The sequence below is a fragment of the Gadus morhua genome, unplaced genomic scaffold (assembly GCF_902167405.1).
Source record: "Gadus morhua unplaced genomic scaffold, gadMor3.0, whole genome shotgun sequence".
NCBI classification, from domain to species: domain Eukaryota; kingdom Metazoa; phylum Chordata; class Actinopteri; order Gadiformes; family Gadidae; genus Gadus; species Gadus morhua.
Window position 1 is genome coordinate 219160 of NW_021964145.1, and position 15942 is coordinate 235101.

A 15942-nucleotide genomic window follows, 5' to 3' on the forward strand; every position below is an offset into this window, starting at 1 on the left:
ACATATTATCGGTACCCCCATCACTATATAAATGTATCTGCTGGTTTCGTAAAATAGTAGGGTAGATTAAAAAAACACATTATTACGTCACACACACACACACACACACACACACACCCTCCAAATCTGCATATAGTACCGGGGAGACTTCAAACAGCACGTGTCGTCCAGCGCCAACGACTCACCCCATAATCAACATAGGGGCCTGGGTGGACGTCAAGCATATGTGTGACAATCGAGGTGTTGCATCTCCACAGACAATAAGGCACCGAATTATACACCCCTCAGTTTTCAATGGCATTGACTGACACTTTTATCCTGCACTACTTACAAGTACATTTGTTATAAGAATTGTACCATATAATGATGCTGCTGTCCACATAATGTTAATAGAATCATAGCCCATGAAACATCTGTTGACACACGCACGCACGCACGCACACACACACACACACACACACACACACACACACACACACACACACACACACACACACACACACACACACACACACACACACACACACACACACACACACACACACACACACACACACACACACACAGTCTTGTATATATCACCTTGTTAGGACTCTCTGTAGGGCCATCACTTTTGAGGACTATGCCTTCCAGGCTACATAGAGATATATAAATTATACCATTGCGGTCAGAAAAAAATCAGTATAAATGTGTGCACTTGAAATTAAGTATACACTCAAGAAAAAATACAAAAAGCTTTTTTGCCAGCTTCTTAGGACCACAGTGCCCGCCCCACTGCCCGCCCACAAGGCGGGACCAGTGTGTGTGTGTGTGTGTGTGAGCGTATGTAACACCTATGTTAGGACCTGTAAGACCTTGTTAGGACCTACTTCTGTCAACCTGTTTCTGTCCGGTTTGAAAACTTAATTACTGATCGAGAATACCAGCAATGTCTTAGGTGGCCAGCGTGGCCTAGTGGAGATGGTTGGAGAGGATGGTGTTAAGACTGTCATCCATTCTGAATGAGCTGCACCCAACGGAAGACAATCTAAGCAGCTGCTTAAAAGACCAACTGCTTCACTGAATGAGTGGAAAGGAGAGGCAGGCCTTACCGTCCTGTTGCTGTTGACTGTATGATCAACACTGATCACACAATAGCTAGAACCACTTCAATGTCTGTACTGTAGTGCACATAAATGGGCATTTGTTTAACATCTCTGACTATTAGTACTTCAATATAACTTAGGTTACATGTGCAATACCTGTGGGTACTGGGAAGCAGTGAATACCAAGTAATTGTTCTTGTAGGTGAACATTTGCATGACCATATATATACATTACCAGTGTGCAGCAGTGGCAACCATGCTGATGTGTGATGTGATGCTCATCATGTGCATGTACACAAGGGCCCTATTTATATTAATCTGGATGTCACTTCTGCTCCTGCAACAATGCAAACTTCTCAACTGTCAGAATGAAAGGATTATTGTGCACCAACTCAGCACCAATTAAATCTGTCATATTATTCCACATTTACCTCTGTCTTACTCTGATGTATTGTTAATTAACACAACGCTTAAAAGCTTTATCCTTTGAAACAACTTTATTGACATTTATTTGCAACAACCAAACAACATACGCAAACCCAGCCCACTCTCATAGACCTCTGATGAATAATTCCCGCATCCGAGGCTCCGGTTTTTTTGAATGATCGTACATAATAAACTCTGTAGGTGGAGAAGAAGAAAAAGCTGCGTCACGTTTTGAACCACACACTTTTTTCCATCTAACTTCGACTGGGTTTTTTGAATTGTCGGTGCCGTTAAAGTAGTAAATGATTAGAAATGCTGCTTTAACGGCACCCGGGCACCGACAATCCAAAAACCCAGTCGAAACTAGAAGGAAAAAAGTGTGTAGTTCAAAACGTGACACAGCTTTTACTTCTTCGCCACCTACAGAGCTCGTTATGTACGATCATTCAAAAACACCAAGTTATTTCCCAGACATTTGACGAGGGAACCGGAGCCTCGGAGGCGGGACTTATTCTTCAGAGGTCGATTCAAGAACTATTTGACCTGAAATAGTCAATCTTAAAGAGCACAAACTTACTTCAAAGTTTTCCAAAAACAAAAAGACGCAAGATTGGAATACGACGTCTCGGATGCAGTGGACTTCACTAGATGGACAGATATACAAACATATGATAATGCTGGATGGAAAGTGGGAAACATTTTGATTCTGTTTGATGGTTTCATAGAAGAAAAAAATATTATATATATATATAATTTAATATTTTCAAAAATGTTTTGCAGTGTATGGGGCACTGGAACATTGCAATGGACATAATGCATACATGTGTATAATAAAAAAATATCACATTGCATATTACCCTATTAACCAGGCTTTAGTAAATATGTGTGGCTGTAAAGTGAAATCCAGATCCAAAAATAATATCATCATAAAAAAAAATATATATACACTCTCATAGACCTCTGATGAATAATTCCCGCATCCGAGGCTCCGGTTTTTTTGAATGATCGTACATAATAAACTCTGTAGGTGGAGAAGAAGAGAAAGCTGCGTCACGTTTTGAACCACACACTTTTTTCCATCTAACTTCGACTGGGTTTTTTGAATTGTCGGTGCCGTTAAAGTAGTAAATGATTAGAAATGCTGCTTTAACGGCACCCGGGCACCGACAATCCAAAAACCCAGTCGAAACTAGATGGAAAAAAGTGTGTAGTTCAAAACGTGACACAGCTTTTACTTCTTCGCCACCTACAGAGCTCGTTATGTACGATCATTCAAAAACACCAAGTTATTTCCCAGACATTTGACGAGGGAACCGGAGCCTCGGAGGCGGGACTTATTCTTCAGAGGTCGATTCAAGAACGTTTTGACCTGAAAAAGTCAATCTTAAAGAGCACAAACTTACTTAAAAGTTTTCCTGGACAAGGAGACTACTCTATTTCTAACAAAGAATTTAACTGCCCTCCAATCCCTACTTTTCAGGGCTTCGGGAGAACTGGCAATACATTCCTGGCACTCCTCCTTTCCAGGAGTTTTCCCTTCCCTGATGAATCGGCCCATTTTAGCCTCGATAGCTGCCACCTCTATTTGGGTCCATTTTCTTTTTGTTGAATGGGAACTTCTAGATACTTCTAAGGTAAAAAAAAAAGTGAAGATTAGCCATATATTCTTTGCATTTAGTGTATGAAATACAGTCCCTCTAGAAGAGACTTGTGCTGCGTTTCCACTGCAGGGTGCGGAACGGATCGGATCGCAAAGGTGTGGGTCGGGTCGCGTTTCCACCGCCAAAAGTGGGCGTGACCCGGACTTTGCCGTACCCGTTCCGGCCCCATTCTCGGGACTCCTCCGTTGCGGTACCCAAAACGAGACCAGACGCCTGAAAGGGTCCCGTGAAATTCTAGCTACACCCCCCCTCCGTTGATTGGTCAACAGAATCGTCACTTCCGGGTGACGCGGGGATAAAAACAAACAAACAGTAGCCTTGAGGTATTATTCTTTACAATTAACATGTCGCGTAAAAAGCTTGCTTGGGCGAACAAGGAGGTGGAGACGTTCGTCTGCATTCTTGGGGAGGAAGACGTTGTTTACGATGTTTACGTAGCTGCCGCGGCGATCGACATCCGGCCTACCACCAAGGGTACTGTCGGCAGTGGAAACGCGACCTCGGCACTGAGCTGGGCTATACCGCCCCCTCCCTACCGCACCTTTGCGATCCGATCCGTTCCGCACCCTGCAGTGGAAACGCGGCATTACTTTGTGCCTTACCTGAAATCTCAGCTGCTGCTTTGTAGCGTATGCAGATCATAGGAGGGGAAAATAAACAAACAGAGACAGATCAGATTAACATTCATTAAAATTAACAGGCTGATCAAGATACTGACATCAGATGAGTTAAATCTCATCTCAAATGTCCAATTTTCTAAAGAAGCATAACACATGCACAATTTAGCAGATCTTACAGGCTGCCAACTACTACCCTGAGGAGCACTCATAATCAAAGTCATATTGGGTGGTTGTAATACCTGGTGATGGATGTTCTACGTCATCCATTTCTAATGAGGGCTCACCAGTTTCTAAAAAATAAACATCAAAACAAAAAATTAGTAATTAATATGGCTAGTTAGGCTACATGCGCCAGAAACGCATGAGCGCACCATAGTGCCAATGCCACCTTCAGATTCCTTTAACTCTGAATGCAGACGAATGCCTGGTGTTGACTGTTTTACATAATTCCATAGCACATTGAATTATCACACATACTACTAGCGAACTACCTACAAAGCAAGCTTAAGTCTTTCAAACAACACCACAGGCCCAGTCTACAGTAGACTAGCCTAAAGGTTATATCGTAGCCTTTTTGGTGGAAATATGATCAAGTTGTAGACTGTGAAAGTTTTGTTTCAAGCAGTAGACTATTCCGAATTTATTTGATGAGTGTGGAAGCTGGCTTTCATTCACGAAAGACCTATAGCAGGACAACGACATGGGTCATATCATGTTGTAGCAGAGACAGACCCACCAATTCATTGTGTAGTGGTGCATAACGGCTATCACTATGCTCTGACAACTTCTTCCTCCATTCATGTTAGCATGGTTAAAATGCTTAAAGCTAAACAATCTTTAGAATACTATTCCAATAGCAGCAGAATGTACCAAAAGTTTAAAAAATCTTTCTTGCAAAATGGGTAGGCTACATATTATATCCAGTTTAGTTAGGCTTTGGCGAAGACAGGCAAATTTGATGTGGTGTTACTTGGTACCTGGTAGTGTTGATCCGGCTGGTAGCGGCGGTCTGGCTGGTAGGGGAGATCCTGCTGGTTGTGGAGATCTGCCCGGTGTAGGATCTTCGTCTGCATCCTGCAATTCTGCATGGAGGGATGTTGAAGGGATCTCAACTGTTTCTGAAGAATAAACATCACAACAAAAGGTAAGCAGAATAGTTAATAAATAATTATCAATCTTTGGGCGAATAATATAAGTCAGTTCTTAAACTCTGGATCTTACCATTTGGCTCAATGGAGATTTCCTCAAGGCTCTTCCCTCTGAATTCCGCAAGGCGTCCTTGTTCGCATGCCATGAGGATCTTACTAATTTTTGCTAATTGCAAAGTTCCCTCTGGCAGGCGATAATATTGCCGATGGATCCGGATATCATGGCCGAGGAAATCTGCTAGCTGGTCGAGCTCTGTGTCATTGAGGTTTAGCACCTTCGACAGTGTTGACACTTGCTTTCTCAATTTGGATGATGAGAGAGAATCTGGTCGCTGGGCTCCACAGACTCGGGCGAACAGACGAATAGCGTCTGACCCCCTCAAGTGGTTAACGGTACCAGGCCTGGCAAAAAGGAAGTGATTGTTTGCCGGCACTCCACATGCAGATCTCTGCTTCGTCAGCAATTCAAGCGACTCTACTACGGCCGGCGTCAGTAGCACAGGTACCTTTCTTCCCCTTTTGCCACGAATTTCGATACGTGTGAAGTATTTACACAGCTGTTTTTCTATGTCCGACAAGGCATGTGCCACATCATCATGGAGGGGTGTACTGGTTCTGGATGAGAACATTGTCAAAAACATCTTTGAGACCTCTCCCTCTCTGCGTCGGTTAAACAAGATGACCTGAGTCAGAATCACTTGTGCCAGTTTGGTCCAGTTCTTTGATGTCTGATCACCAGAGAGTACATGAGAGTACTCCTTCTGCTTCTCGTCTAGATAGATATGCATTTTTTTCACATCTTCGGTGAATGGAATGAGCTGGGGCGCATTCCATTTTGCTTCATGCAAGGATCGGTATGCAGAGGCAGAGACGTATTCATTCCATCGTGTTTTGTAAATCTGAAGGAAGTCTTCTGTGGAATTAGCTTTTTCCTTATGCCCAGCTATCAGGGCTTCACAGGTGACGAGATCAGCAATTTTCTTCAGGCTGTGTCCAAGTTTTAAGGCCAGGTTCGATTTTTTAAAGACATTTTTTTCTTCATCAAAGCCTGCCACTATTTTCACTGCTTTGATTAAATGATCCATGTTGGATGGCATGACGTACTGTTCAATTTTGGTGAGTGGAGTGACCTTGCGCCCTGCTAGAACCAATCTTCCCAGCTCTCTTAGGGTCTGCCTAATGTGCTCCTGTTGCATTCCACCTTTTTTGTTGAACATTTGCTCCCCGAGAGCAATGATGACTTTGTCCTTTTTGACCGTGTCGGCTATTTCATCCTGAAACATGTTGTTTATCATCTCCCAGACTTTGGAGCTGACTCCATTGGGAATTGGCTGTGCATTCGCACAGAGAGCTTGAATTCGGGTTCTTCCCGTTTTGTTGCTTTTCTGTGCAAGTGTGCACACTTTATTATGTTTCCAGAGAAACTTCCTCTTGAAGAGGCCTTGGCAGTTGGCGCAGTGCATGTAATCTTTTGGGTCCAGTGTCTCACTGCTCGACTGTTTGCATGGCACAATGATCCCTTTTCCCTCCTTTATCACGTCAATGTTGTGGGCGCGATTTCCCTTCCTTCTAATGAAGTCTAATTGTACCCTTCTCTCCTTTGATTTCTTGGGACAGGCCAGGGCACTGGCTACTTCGCTCTCTCTGGAGTGCTTTTGCTCCAGGTGACGTGCGATCTTGGCATATGATTTTTCACAATAAAGGCAGAAGTTCCTCTTAGCATGATAGTTCTTTGACCCATCCTTTCTCTTCTTCACCTTGCTAACCCCTAATGAACCACTGCTACTAGGTTCAGTTTCTCCTCTGACAGCCGTGTAAGTTTTCCTGCATCGGGTCTTGAAAATCAAAGGACAAAGAACAAGGGCACACTATTAATACTAATGTGGAGTTATTTGATGCAACTCTTCTAAATTTGCACGAATGTTGACCATGGATACTTCTGCGACAGTATCACTAACACATAAATAGACCCCACCCTTTTCTAAGCAAAGGATCCTGAGTAGGATCCTGTGAACACAGAGAATTTCGTCAATTTCAAGGTCAGTTTTAATTCGCCCAACTGGCCAGACTATCTTAAAGTCTGAGATTTTCATATGAATGATCGTAGATGTTGACTTTGTCACAGTTTGGCTCGTCTTCCACTGGGAACAGACTGCCATTGTTCAATAAAGCAAGGAAATAATGTGTTTCCATTCTAAAAACAAAGCACAAAAAGTGAGGAAATGTTGTAAATTTTTTGATCGATTATTTCCCTGTAACAATGCTTCGTGGCAATAAATCTTACACCGTTGGAAAGCCTGTTTATTTCCCTAATAAATGGTGTCACATTTGTAAGGAACATGCATTTATGGGACGAGCAGCAGAGTATGAGTATGTCGGTTTCCAAATCTTCTCTGCCAATGCCAAACGGCTTATTCTGCCATTGACCATTGCTTGGTGTTTGGTGGATTGGATGATTGAAGTTTGAAGAAACAAGACATATTGCACATTTAACAATTTATTCATTTAACAAATTCAAGGTCACTTTTAATTCGCCCAATCATACACAGCCACAACAGCCTGGCAACTCCTCATGCTGGTCACCATCCTGGTCACATATGTGTATGTTTGAGGCTCCTGTTTGTTAAATTGTTAAATGAGCAATATGTCTTGTTTCTTCAAACTTCAATCATCCAATCCACCCAACACCAAACAAGTATCGATGGCAGAATAAGCCTTTTGGCATTGGCAGTGAAGATTGGAAAACCGACATACTCACCTCTGCTGCTCATCCCATAAATGCATGTTCCTTACAAATGGGGCACCATTTATTAGGGAATTTATTAGGCTTTCCAACGGTATAAGATTCATTGTCAAGAACCATTTTTACGTCTACTTTAATGTATTTTTCCATGCAAATGCTTAGCTGATTTATTCCTATCCCTTGTTCCGACAGGATTCTCACACCTTTAGGGAAACGTACCTGCACATTCTTCATAATAGGCTCTTCGTCAGAGGAGTCTTCACCAGATGTTTTGGGCACATTATCCCTGTCCTCATCATCGCTGGGGCCACTTAATGCGTCAAGGATGTCTTCTCTTTCCTGCTGATGCAACAACAAACAACACATGGAAATAAGAATGTCAAATCACAAATGGATCAAATGGCTAAGTGTGCAAGCAACAGTTCTTGCTTACTAACATGTCCTTGTTACATTATACCTAAACGGACTACTCTCTTGCAAGTTGCCTTGGATAAAAGTGTCAGATAAAAGGCTTAAAAGTATGTCAATGCAAATCTTATTTATTCCTATCCCTTGTTCCGACAGGATTCTCACACCTTTAGGGAAACGTACCTGCACATTCTTCATAATAGGCTCTTCGTCAGAGGAGTCTTCACCAGATGTTTCAGGCACATAATCCTTGTCCTCATCATCGCTGGGGTCACTTAATGCGTCAAGGATGTCTTCTCTTTCCTGCTGATGCAACAACAAACAACACATGTAGATAAGAATGTCAAATCACAAATGGATCAAATGGCTAAGTGTGCAAGCAACAGTTCTTGCTTACAAACATGTCCTTGTTACATTATACCTACACGGACTACTCTTTTGCAAGTTGCCTTGGATAAAAGTGTCAGATAAAAGGCTTAAAAGAATGTCAATGCAAATCTTATTTATTCCTATCCCTTGTTCCGACAGGATTCTCACACCTTTAGGGAAACGTACCTGCACATTCTTCATAATAGGCTCTTCGTCAGAGGAGTCTTCACCAGATGTTTTGGGCACATTATCCTTGTCCTCAGCATCGCTGGGGTCACTTAATGCGTCAATGATGTCTTCTTTTTCCTGCTGATCCAACAACAAACAACACATGGAAATAAGAATGTCAAATCACAAATGGATCAAATGGCTAAGTGTGCAAGCAACAGTTCTTGCTTACTAACATGTCCTTGTTACATTATACCTACACGGACTACTCTTTTGCAAGTTGCCTTGGATAAAAGTGTCAGATAAAAGGCTTAAAAGTATGTCAATGCAAATCTTATTCATTCCTATCCCTTGTTCCGACAGGATTCTCACACCTTTAGGGAAACGTACCTGCACATTCTTCATAATAGGCTCTTCGTCAGAGGAGTCTTCACCAGATGTTTTGGGCACATTATCCCTGTCCTCATCATCGCTGGGGTCACTTAATGCGTCAAGGATGTCTTCTTTTTCCTGCTGATCCAACAACAAACAACACATGGAAATAAGAATGTCAAATCACAAATGGATCAAATGGCTAAGTGTGCAAGCAACAGTTCTTGCTTACTAACATGTCCTTGTTACATTATACCTACACGGACTACTCTTTTGCAAGTTGCCTTGGATAAAAGTGTCAGATAAAAGGCTTAAAAGTATGTCAATGCAAATCTTATTCATTCCTATCCCTTGTTCCGACAGGATTCTCACACCTTTAGGGAAACGTACCTGCACATTCTTCATAATAGGCTCTTCGTCAGAGGAGTCTTCACCAGATGTTTTGGGCACATTATCCTTGTCCTCATCACCGCTGGGGTCACTTAATGCGTCAAGGATGTCTTCTCCTTCCTGCTGATGCAACAACAAACAACACATGGAAATAAGAACGCCAAATCACAGATGGATCAAATGGCTAAGTGTGCAAGCAACAGTTCTTGTTAATGCACTCACCTGCACATGCCTCTTCCTAGTGGAAGTGGAGTCTTGGTACAGGTTCGGGTACACAGATGGTCCGGATAAACAGTCTCCATCATGACATGGATCCTTAAGGATCACTAATCTGTCTTCTCTTTCCTGTCCCTATAACAACAAAACAATGCACACACATCTTACACAAGGATGTGTAGATCAGATAATACTTTAAACTGCCTTGAGTAAATGAAAAGAAAACAGCTTCCATGCAAGGGCTATCGGTGAACTGAACTAAATCATACATTAGGCCTAACAGCCTAACAATTCAATTGTGCAATAATCAGACATCTTATGCAGGACTACTTATGTTTTAATGCTGCTGATATTCCTACTGAAATCTTGACTGCATGCTTTCACTACTGTTATTACTATTAACTATTTATTACTGTATTTTATATTAATAATGGCATGCATGTAAATTGCTTACATGTAAGATAGTGTATGAATGGAACTACGGTATGTGTATGATTATTTATTACTTTCTTGAGATTCAGGCCCAGCACAAATGCCATTGTATTTTTATAGACAATGACAATACAAGCTATTTCTATTCTATTCTATGATTTCGAACACTCTCCAAAGCAACTAAGATTGATGCCACTTTTGTTAAAAACACAGTCTTCGTCTTCCCATCACTACTTACAGGTATGTTCCTCTCATACAGATCGGGCTTCAATTCGCATTTGTCATGATGCCGGCGCAAGACATCCATCCGTCTTCTTAGTCTTCCCAGAATCTATCATCAGTCAATTTCAAAGTAACATACAAATTGGATGCATCATATTATGCGTATTATTCAATATACTTCAAAGCAACTAAATACCTCAGCAGATAAAATGGCTGGTTTTATAAGAGGCTCGTCTCTAGGTTTTAACTAAGGGGGTATTCTCACACCTGCCTTGCTTAATTCTCTTGAAATTAATGTTGCATTTTTTCTTATTTTTCAATTGAACAAAGATTAAGAAGACTTGAGACTTTGAGTATTCTACGGTACAGTTAGGAATAGCGCATGAAGACATTAGTAATAGGAATATAGCCTTGTTCAAAGTGGGGGTGGCAGGTTGACAGCGCTAGTACCACCTATTGAAGTTGTGTATGTAGTGATGTATCCCCCCAAATGTTAAATAATCCCCCCCATGTGAAGCACTGAAGGGTGCTGAAACTGAATTACCACTTTCCAAAGATATGCATCTGGCAACCACATTAGTTGCTGATAACTGAAAACAGGAAGGACTCATAAAACACCTACCCCATCAGGTTCTTCAGTTGGCTTTAATATATCAGGCATGGGCTCATCTCTCTCTTCAAACTGAAAATATAAGCAGTCGTTGATAAATTCAATGAAACAAATACTTAATGTATAGTAGGGCTTTGACTTTTGGCCAAAAATCATATTCAACGTTTTTTTTTTTTATTAATATTAGTATTCGAATATATTCGAATATTTATTAATAATATTTTGACCATTAAATGTCTTCAGTAATTCCTGGGCTGAATCCGAATACTTAGTACATACTATTTATGTTCAGTGTCTACTACTTGACCGTACTACACTTGACAGTGTAGTACGGTCTACAGCTATGCGTAGAACGCCTCTGAACTCTTCCGAACACCGCCGTAACTCCACCGGATGTTTGGAGATGACGTGTCTCCCCTCAGATGCCGGCAAAATTACCTTGATAAATTACCTGTTTTCCGTCTTGTCATCGTTGCTATTAAATTAAAAATGTCTCTTTTTACTTAATTACTTACTTTACATTTTTACTCTTTTTAATGTCTCTTTTTTTCGCCGCTTTCTATGACGTCTTTCTAAGCCGCTGTTGGTAGTGTCGGGTCAGCCATCTCTTCTTCGTTAGTGACCTCCCTACCGTTGTATACTGTGGCGGTAGTACGCATTCGGAAACGTTTTCCGTACAACACAATGCACACTGAGCATTCGGACGCGCTATATTTGTGGCGTACTACAAAATGAATACTATAAGTATGAGTATTCGGATTCAGCCCTGGATTGGGCTTTGCGAGGTTGGTTTACAGGCGTTGCTATGGTTACCGGTCTTGCGTGTTCCAACGGTTTATTATGTTTCTAATAAATCGCTGTCTAATCAATACTTCATTCACTGCCTCTTCCGTGGTCATTACAATATTATGAATACACTGCATGGGTTCTCCGACGTCTCTCCCTCTTGGCCTGCCCATAACAGGTTCCAATATTAAAGGCTGCCTAATATTCGTTCGAATTTTGATTTTTTTTTTTGATATTCGAATTATATTCGAATCACGAAGTTCGAAGTCAAAGCCCTAATGTATAGCCTGAGCAGTGGTAAAACCTCAAGTCAGAAACAGAGCCAACAGTTTAAAAAAGGTTGCAGGTGGCCACCTTACATGGAGTACAGTCGGCTCAGATATATTTACTGAATCTGTGCACATATCAAATAAAATGCTGACAGAAAAAAAGAGATGTACCTGATCACAGAGCTCTTCTGCTTCACATTCCATGACTTCTACAACAAAGACAATGTTCAGAATAATTATTTTAGGTTATGCTAAAGTCAAGCTTTGTCAGCAAACATTGGCAACATAACCACTAACTATCAACATTATCTTATTAAATCCTAGAACCGAGCTGCATACCAATGGGTTAATGCTTAGCTTTGCAAAACTTTTCTCACTTGCTTTTATGGTGCTGCTGGGTTGCACGCAGTAGAAATACTGCAAACTCATGTTAATTGGGTTTGCAAGGTTAATGCTAGCTTCAGAGCTAAAAGATTATATGCAAATCGAGGCATCATCTAACTAGAACAAAGTCATTTGTCATTTGCCTAAGATAACTTTTGAATAATGCCTTATCTTTTATATTATGGGAATAAACAGGGGCAGCAGTTATTTTGAACATTAAACTCTAACATGCTCTTCAATTAGGTTGAAAGCAATTTGACTGTTCATTCCTCTGTTCTCATTACAGAAATAAATCGAAATTTATAAATTTATAAATTTAATCAACAAATATGATGGTATAGCGATTTAAATTGCCTAAGTTATTAGATTAATAAGTCCTTACCTTTACTGGTGTCGTAAATACTGCTGTCTCATGTAGAATTGTAGTTGAAGGAAGGAGTGTTATTTTTCAAAATCCAAGTCAAACCACAAGTGGGGGAGGGTAGCTGCTCAAAATGCCCTCTGATGAAGGATGGGGGATGGGTATAGTACTTCTTAGGACCATACACCTTTTTGCGCATTTTCAAAGGTGCAAAGTGCCATTGAATTCCAGCAGATTGTAATGTTAGGTTGATAGACACAGGTCAGGTCAGGTCAGGTCAGGTCAGTCAGTCAGTCAGTCAGTCAGTCAGTCAGTCAGTCAGTCAGTCAGTCAGTCAGTCAGTCAGTCAGCCAGCCAGCCAGCCAGCCAGCCAGCCAGCCAGTCTGCCTGCCTGCCTGCCTGCCTGTCTGTCATTTTAATTTTTCTTAACTTTTCACCTTGCTCACGGAGAGCTCTGATTGGCTTATTGACGAAAGGACCATTTATTTGTTGGCTGGCTCTTAGTATTACAGTGATGGCTGAATGTTTTTTGACCCTTTAGAATCCCACTATTAACCACTTATTTTCTCTATTTCAGAATATGAATTGTGTGAAAATCTCTCTCTCTCTTTATTTATTTATTATATAAATATATGTAATACAATTAAATATATAAATACAATTTATGTATTTTCAACACTGGACTGGGCCTGTGAGTCAGAGTTCAGCAGTGGAGAATACTGTGGTGAATCTCTGCCTTCAGCTCAGCCTTAAGTGATGGCCCATCAAGGGGAGGGCCGGAGGGCCCCTCCCCCCCTCCCCCCCCTGCACCTGGACTGCTGCGGCCTGACACAACAGCGGTCTCTTAAAATAGCTGAATCAATTCATTAGTCAATCATATCTTCCCGGTGGCGTAAGAGGGCAAACAAGGTGTCCTTCAACATCTACGCTTCCAGGCGATTGCAACGGTGCCACACATGAGCATATTCGAACATGTTTAATGGTAGTAATTAGCTGTCGAACTTGGAGGCCTTAATCAATAATGACCAGCTATTGATTTGCTTCCCGATATCTTTTTTTGACAAATTACATGTTTTTTAGCATCTACACGTTGAGCTGAGTCCAATGAAACCAAGCATGACACTCTAGCAAAACGTTAACATGTAGTATACATGGTACACCTATGGTCTAGGACATGATCTTGGTGTGGTACAAGGTCGCGCTTGATCTCATTGGACTCAGCTCAACGTGTAGATGCTAAATAACATGTAATTTGTCAACATTCTCCACCGGGAAGCAAATCTATAGCTGGTTATTATTGATAAAGGCCTCCAAAATCGACAGCTAATAACTACCCCGAAACGTATTCAAATATGGTCATGTGTGGCACCGTTGCAATCGCCTCGAAACGTAGATGTCAAAGGACACCTTGTTTGCCCCGTTACGCTACCGGGAAGATATTTTCACACTTCTAATGGATTGATTATATTTTAACGTTCTGGGAGTGAGACTGTTTTGTTTTAAGCCTTATGCTGCAACCTGGCAACCCGCCCTCTTCCACGCAACGTGACATTCCCTTACTCTGCCTGGCCCGCCCAGAGACGTTGGCCCGCCAATGAGACTCGACCGTGCGAGCGCCACATGTGTGTGTGTGAATACACACACTGTAACGCAAGTGTTTCTTGTCGGTTCTTTGACGTGTCTTGTATTTCCACAACGAGACTGTCGTGGGGGTTATCTGAGCCATGGTTGAGAAGGAATTGGGGGAAAGGAACTTTGGTTTGACTCGCTGAAGTACATGAACTGCGACATGCCGCCGGTTGCCGCGAGGCACCATCGCCCGGCAGCGGGCAGCCGGCAGCAGACAGCGCGCGGTTCAGTCGACTTCATGTGAAAGTGGAAGAACCAGAGACGTCGCAGAACCCGACAAAGTCGTTTGTGATTCATAATATCGTATGGAGGCGCACACAATATGTTATATGATATAGATATCTATGTATTATATGATATTATTTAGATATAGAGCTCCAGGACTGTAACGCAAGTGTTGTACACTTCCTTGTTATTTGGATAACCGTTCTGCTGTTGGTGTTATGCGCCATCACACCAAGACCCCATCGGTCACAACTCAGTGCAAAAGTTTCGACAAATTTGATTTTTTGCAAGTGTAATGGACATATGTAATGGCTCACAACTGTCAGTTGTTCTGATGAACATGTTCTGATGTTCACCCCTCTCTCTCTCTCTCTCTCTCTCTCTCTCTCTCTCTCTCTCTCTCTCTCTCTCTCTCTCTCTCTCTCTCTCTCTCTCTCTCTCTCTCTCTCTCTCTCTCTCTCTCTCTCTCTCTCTCTCTCTCTCTCTCTCTCTCTCTCTCTCTCTCTCTCTCTCTCTCTCTCTCTCTCTCTCTCTCTCTCTCTCTCTCAGAAATAAAAAGCTGTTTGAGATTCATTCATGTAAAAGCTGATTCATTACGTAACTTATCTTCTTACATTTAAAAAAAATGACTCTGAAAAACAGGTTTGATGAAATACAGACATTTGAAAAAAACGAATTTGATAATGACTTGACTTGACTAGATGATGAGACTTGACTTGCTTGACTAAAGCTGTGCTTGGACTTGACTTGCTTGATCCTCCTTACTGACGACTTGGACTTACTTGAGACTTGAGGGCTAAGACTTGCAACTGACTTGAGACTTGCATGTATGGGACTTACTCCCATCTCTGCCCTATACTCCCATCTTGAATTTAATAGACCATTCTTGTTGCTTCGAGGATGTCCAGTGGTCTCCGTATATAATAAATAAATTAACATATTTATTTATGAATTATCTTCTCTTTCAGGGCGTAAAGTCTTTTTTTAAGTTGATAAATAAAATAACATCATTACACAGTTACATAAAATAACATTATCAGCAAAGACAATGATACAGCCATGATTTAAACGGCATGCGAGCTGCTGGTTTCAGTGCCCATAGAAACCATCATAGCAACCATGTTATTATATTTCTTTGGAGACCTAAAATATTCTTCGTCATAACTATCCAACCAAACATCCTTCACATTCACAGAGCGAAGATTATGAAAGTAAAATGTAAATTTCTCGCTAAATTTGTTTACATAAACACATTTAATGGCGTAACTATACTAAAATATCATATTTTCCTCCCAGAATATAAAGTATGTCCGCCACTTTTACAGAAAAATATCCTAAAAACGATCCAATAGGAAAGATGCTCACAGTGTCTAGAGATGTAGTCGGGTTAATACAGGAGTGAATGGGCTGCTGGAGCA

At 41.4% G+C, this 15942-nt stretch overlaps 1 protein-coding gene and 1 long non-coding RNA gene across 2 annotated transcripts; both read right to left on the bottom strand.

Moving 5' to 3' along the window:
• Window positions 1-467: 467 nt before the first annotated feature.
• LOC115539191 (uncharacterized) lies at window positions 468-2590 on the bottom strand. The gene is made up of 2 exons (XR_003975755.1): window positions 2470-2590; window positions 468-1643 (listed from the first exon to the last, which is right to left on the bottom strand). It is a non-coding gene; the product is annotated as an uncharacterized LOC115539191 (long non-coding RNA).
• A 3-nt stretch (window positions 2591-2593) lies between these two features.
• LOC115539179 (uncharacterized) lies at window positions 2594-8289 on the bottom strand. The gene is made up of 7 exons (XM_030350323.1): window positions 8275-8289; window positions 7903-8022; window positions 5014-6775; window positions 4770-4910; window positions 4032-4082; window positions 3775-3792; window positions 2594-3140 (listed from the first exon to the last, which is right to left on the bottom strand). The coding sequence occupies exons 1-7, from the start codon at window positions 8287-8289 to the stop codon at window positions 2911-2913; spliced, it is 2337 nt and encodes a 778-aa protein (XP_030206183.1). The 3' UTR covers window positions 2594-2910.
• Window positions 8290-15942: the final 7653 nt, after the last annotated feature.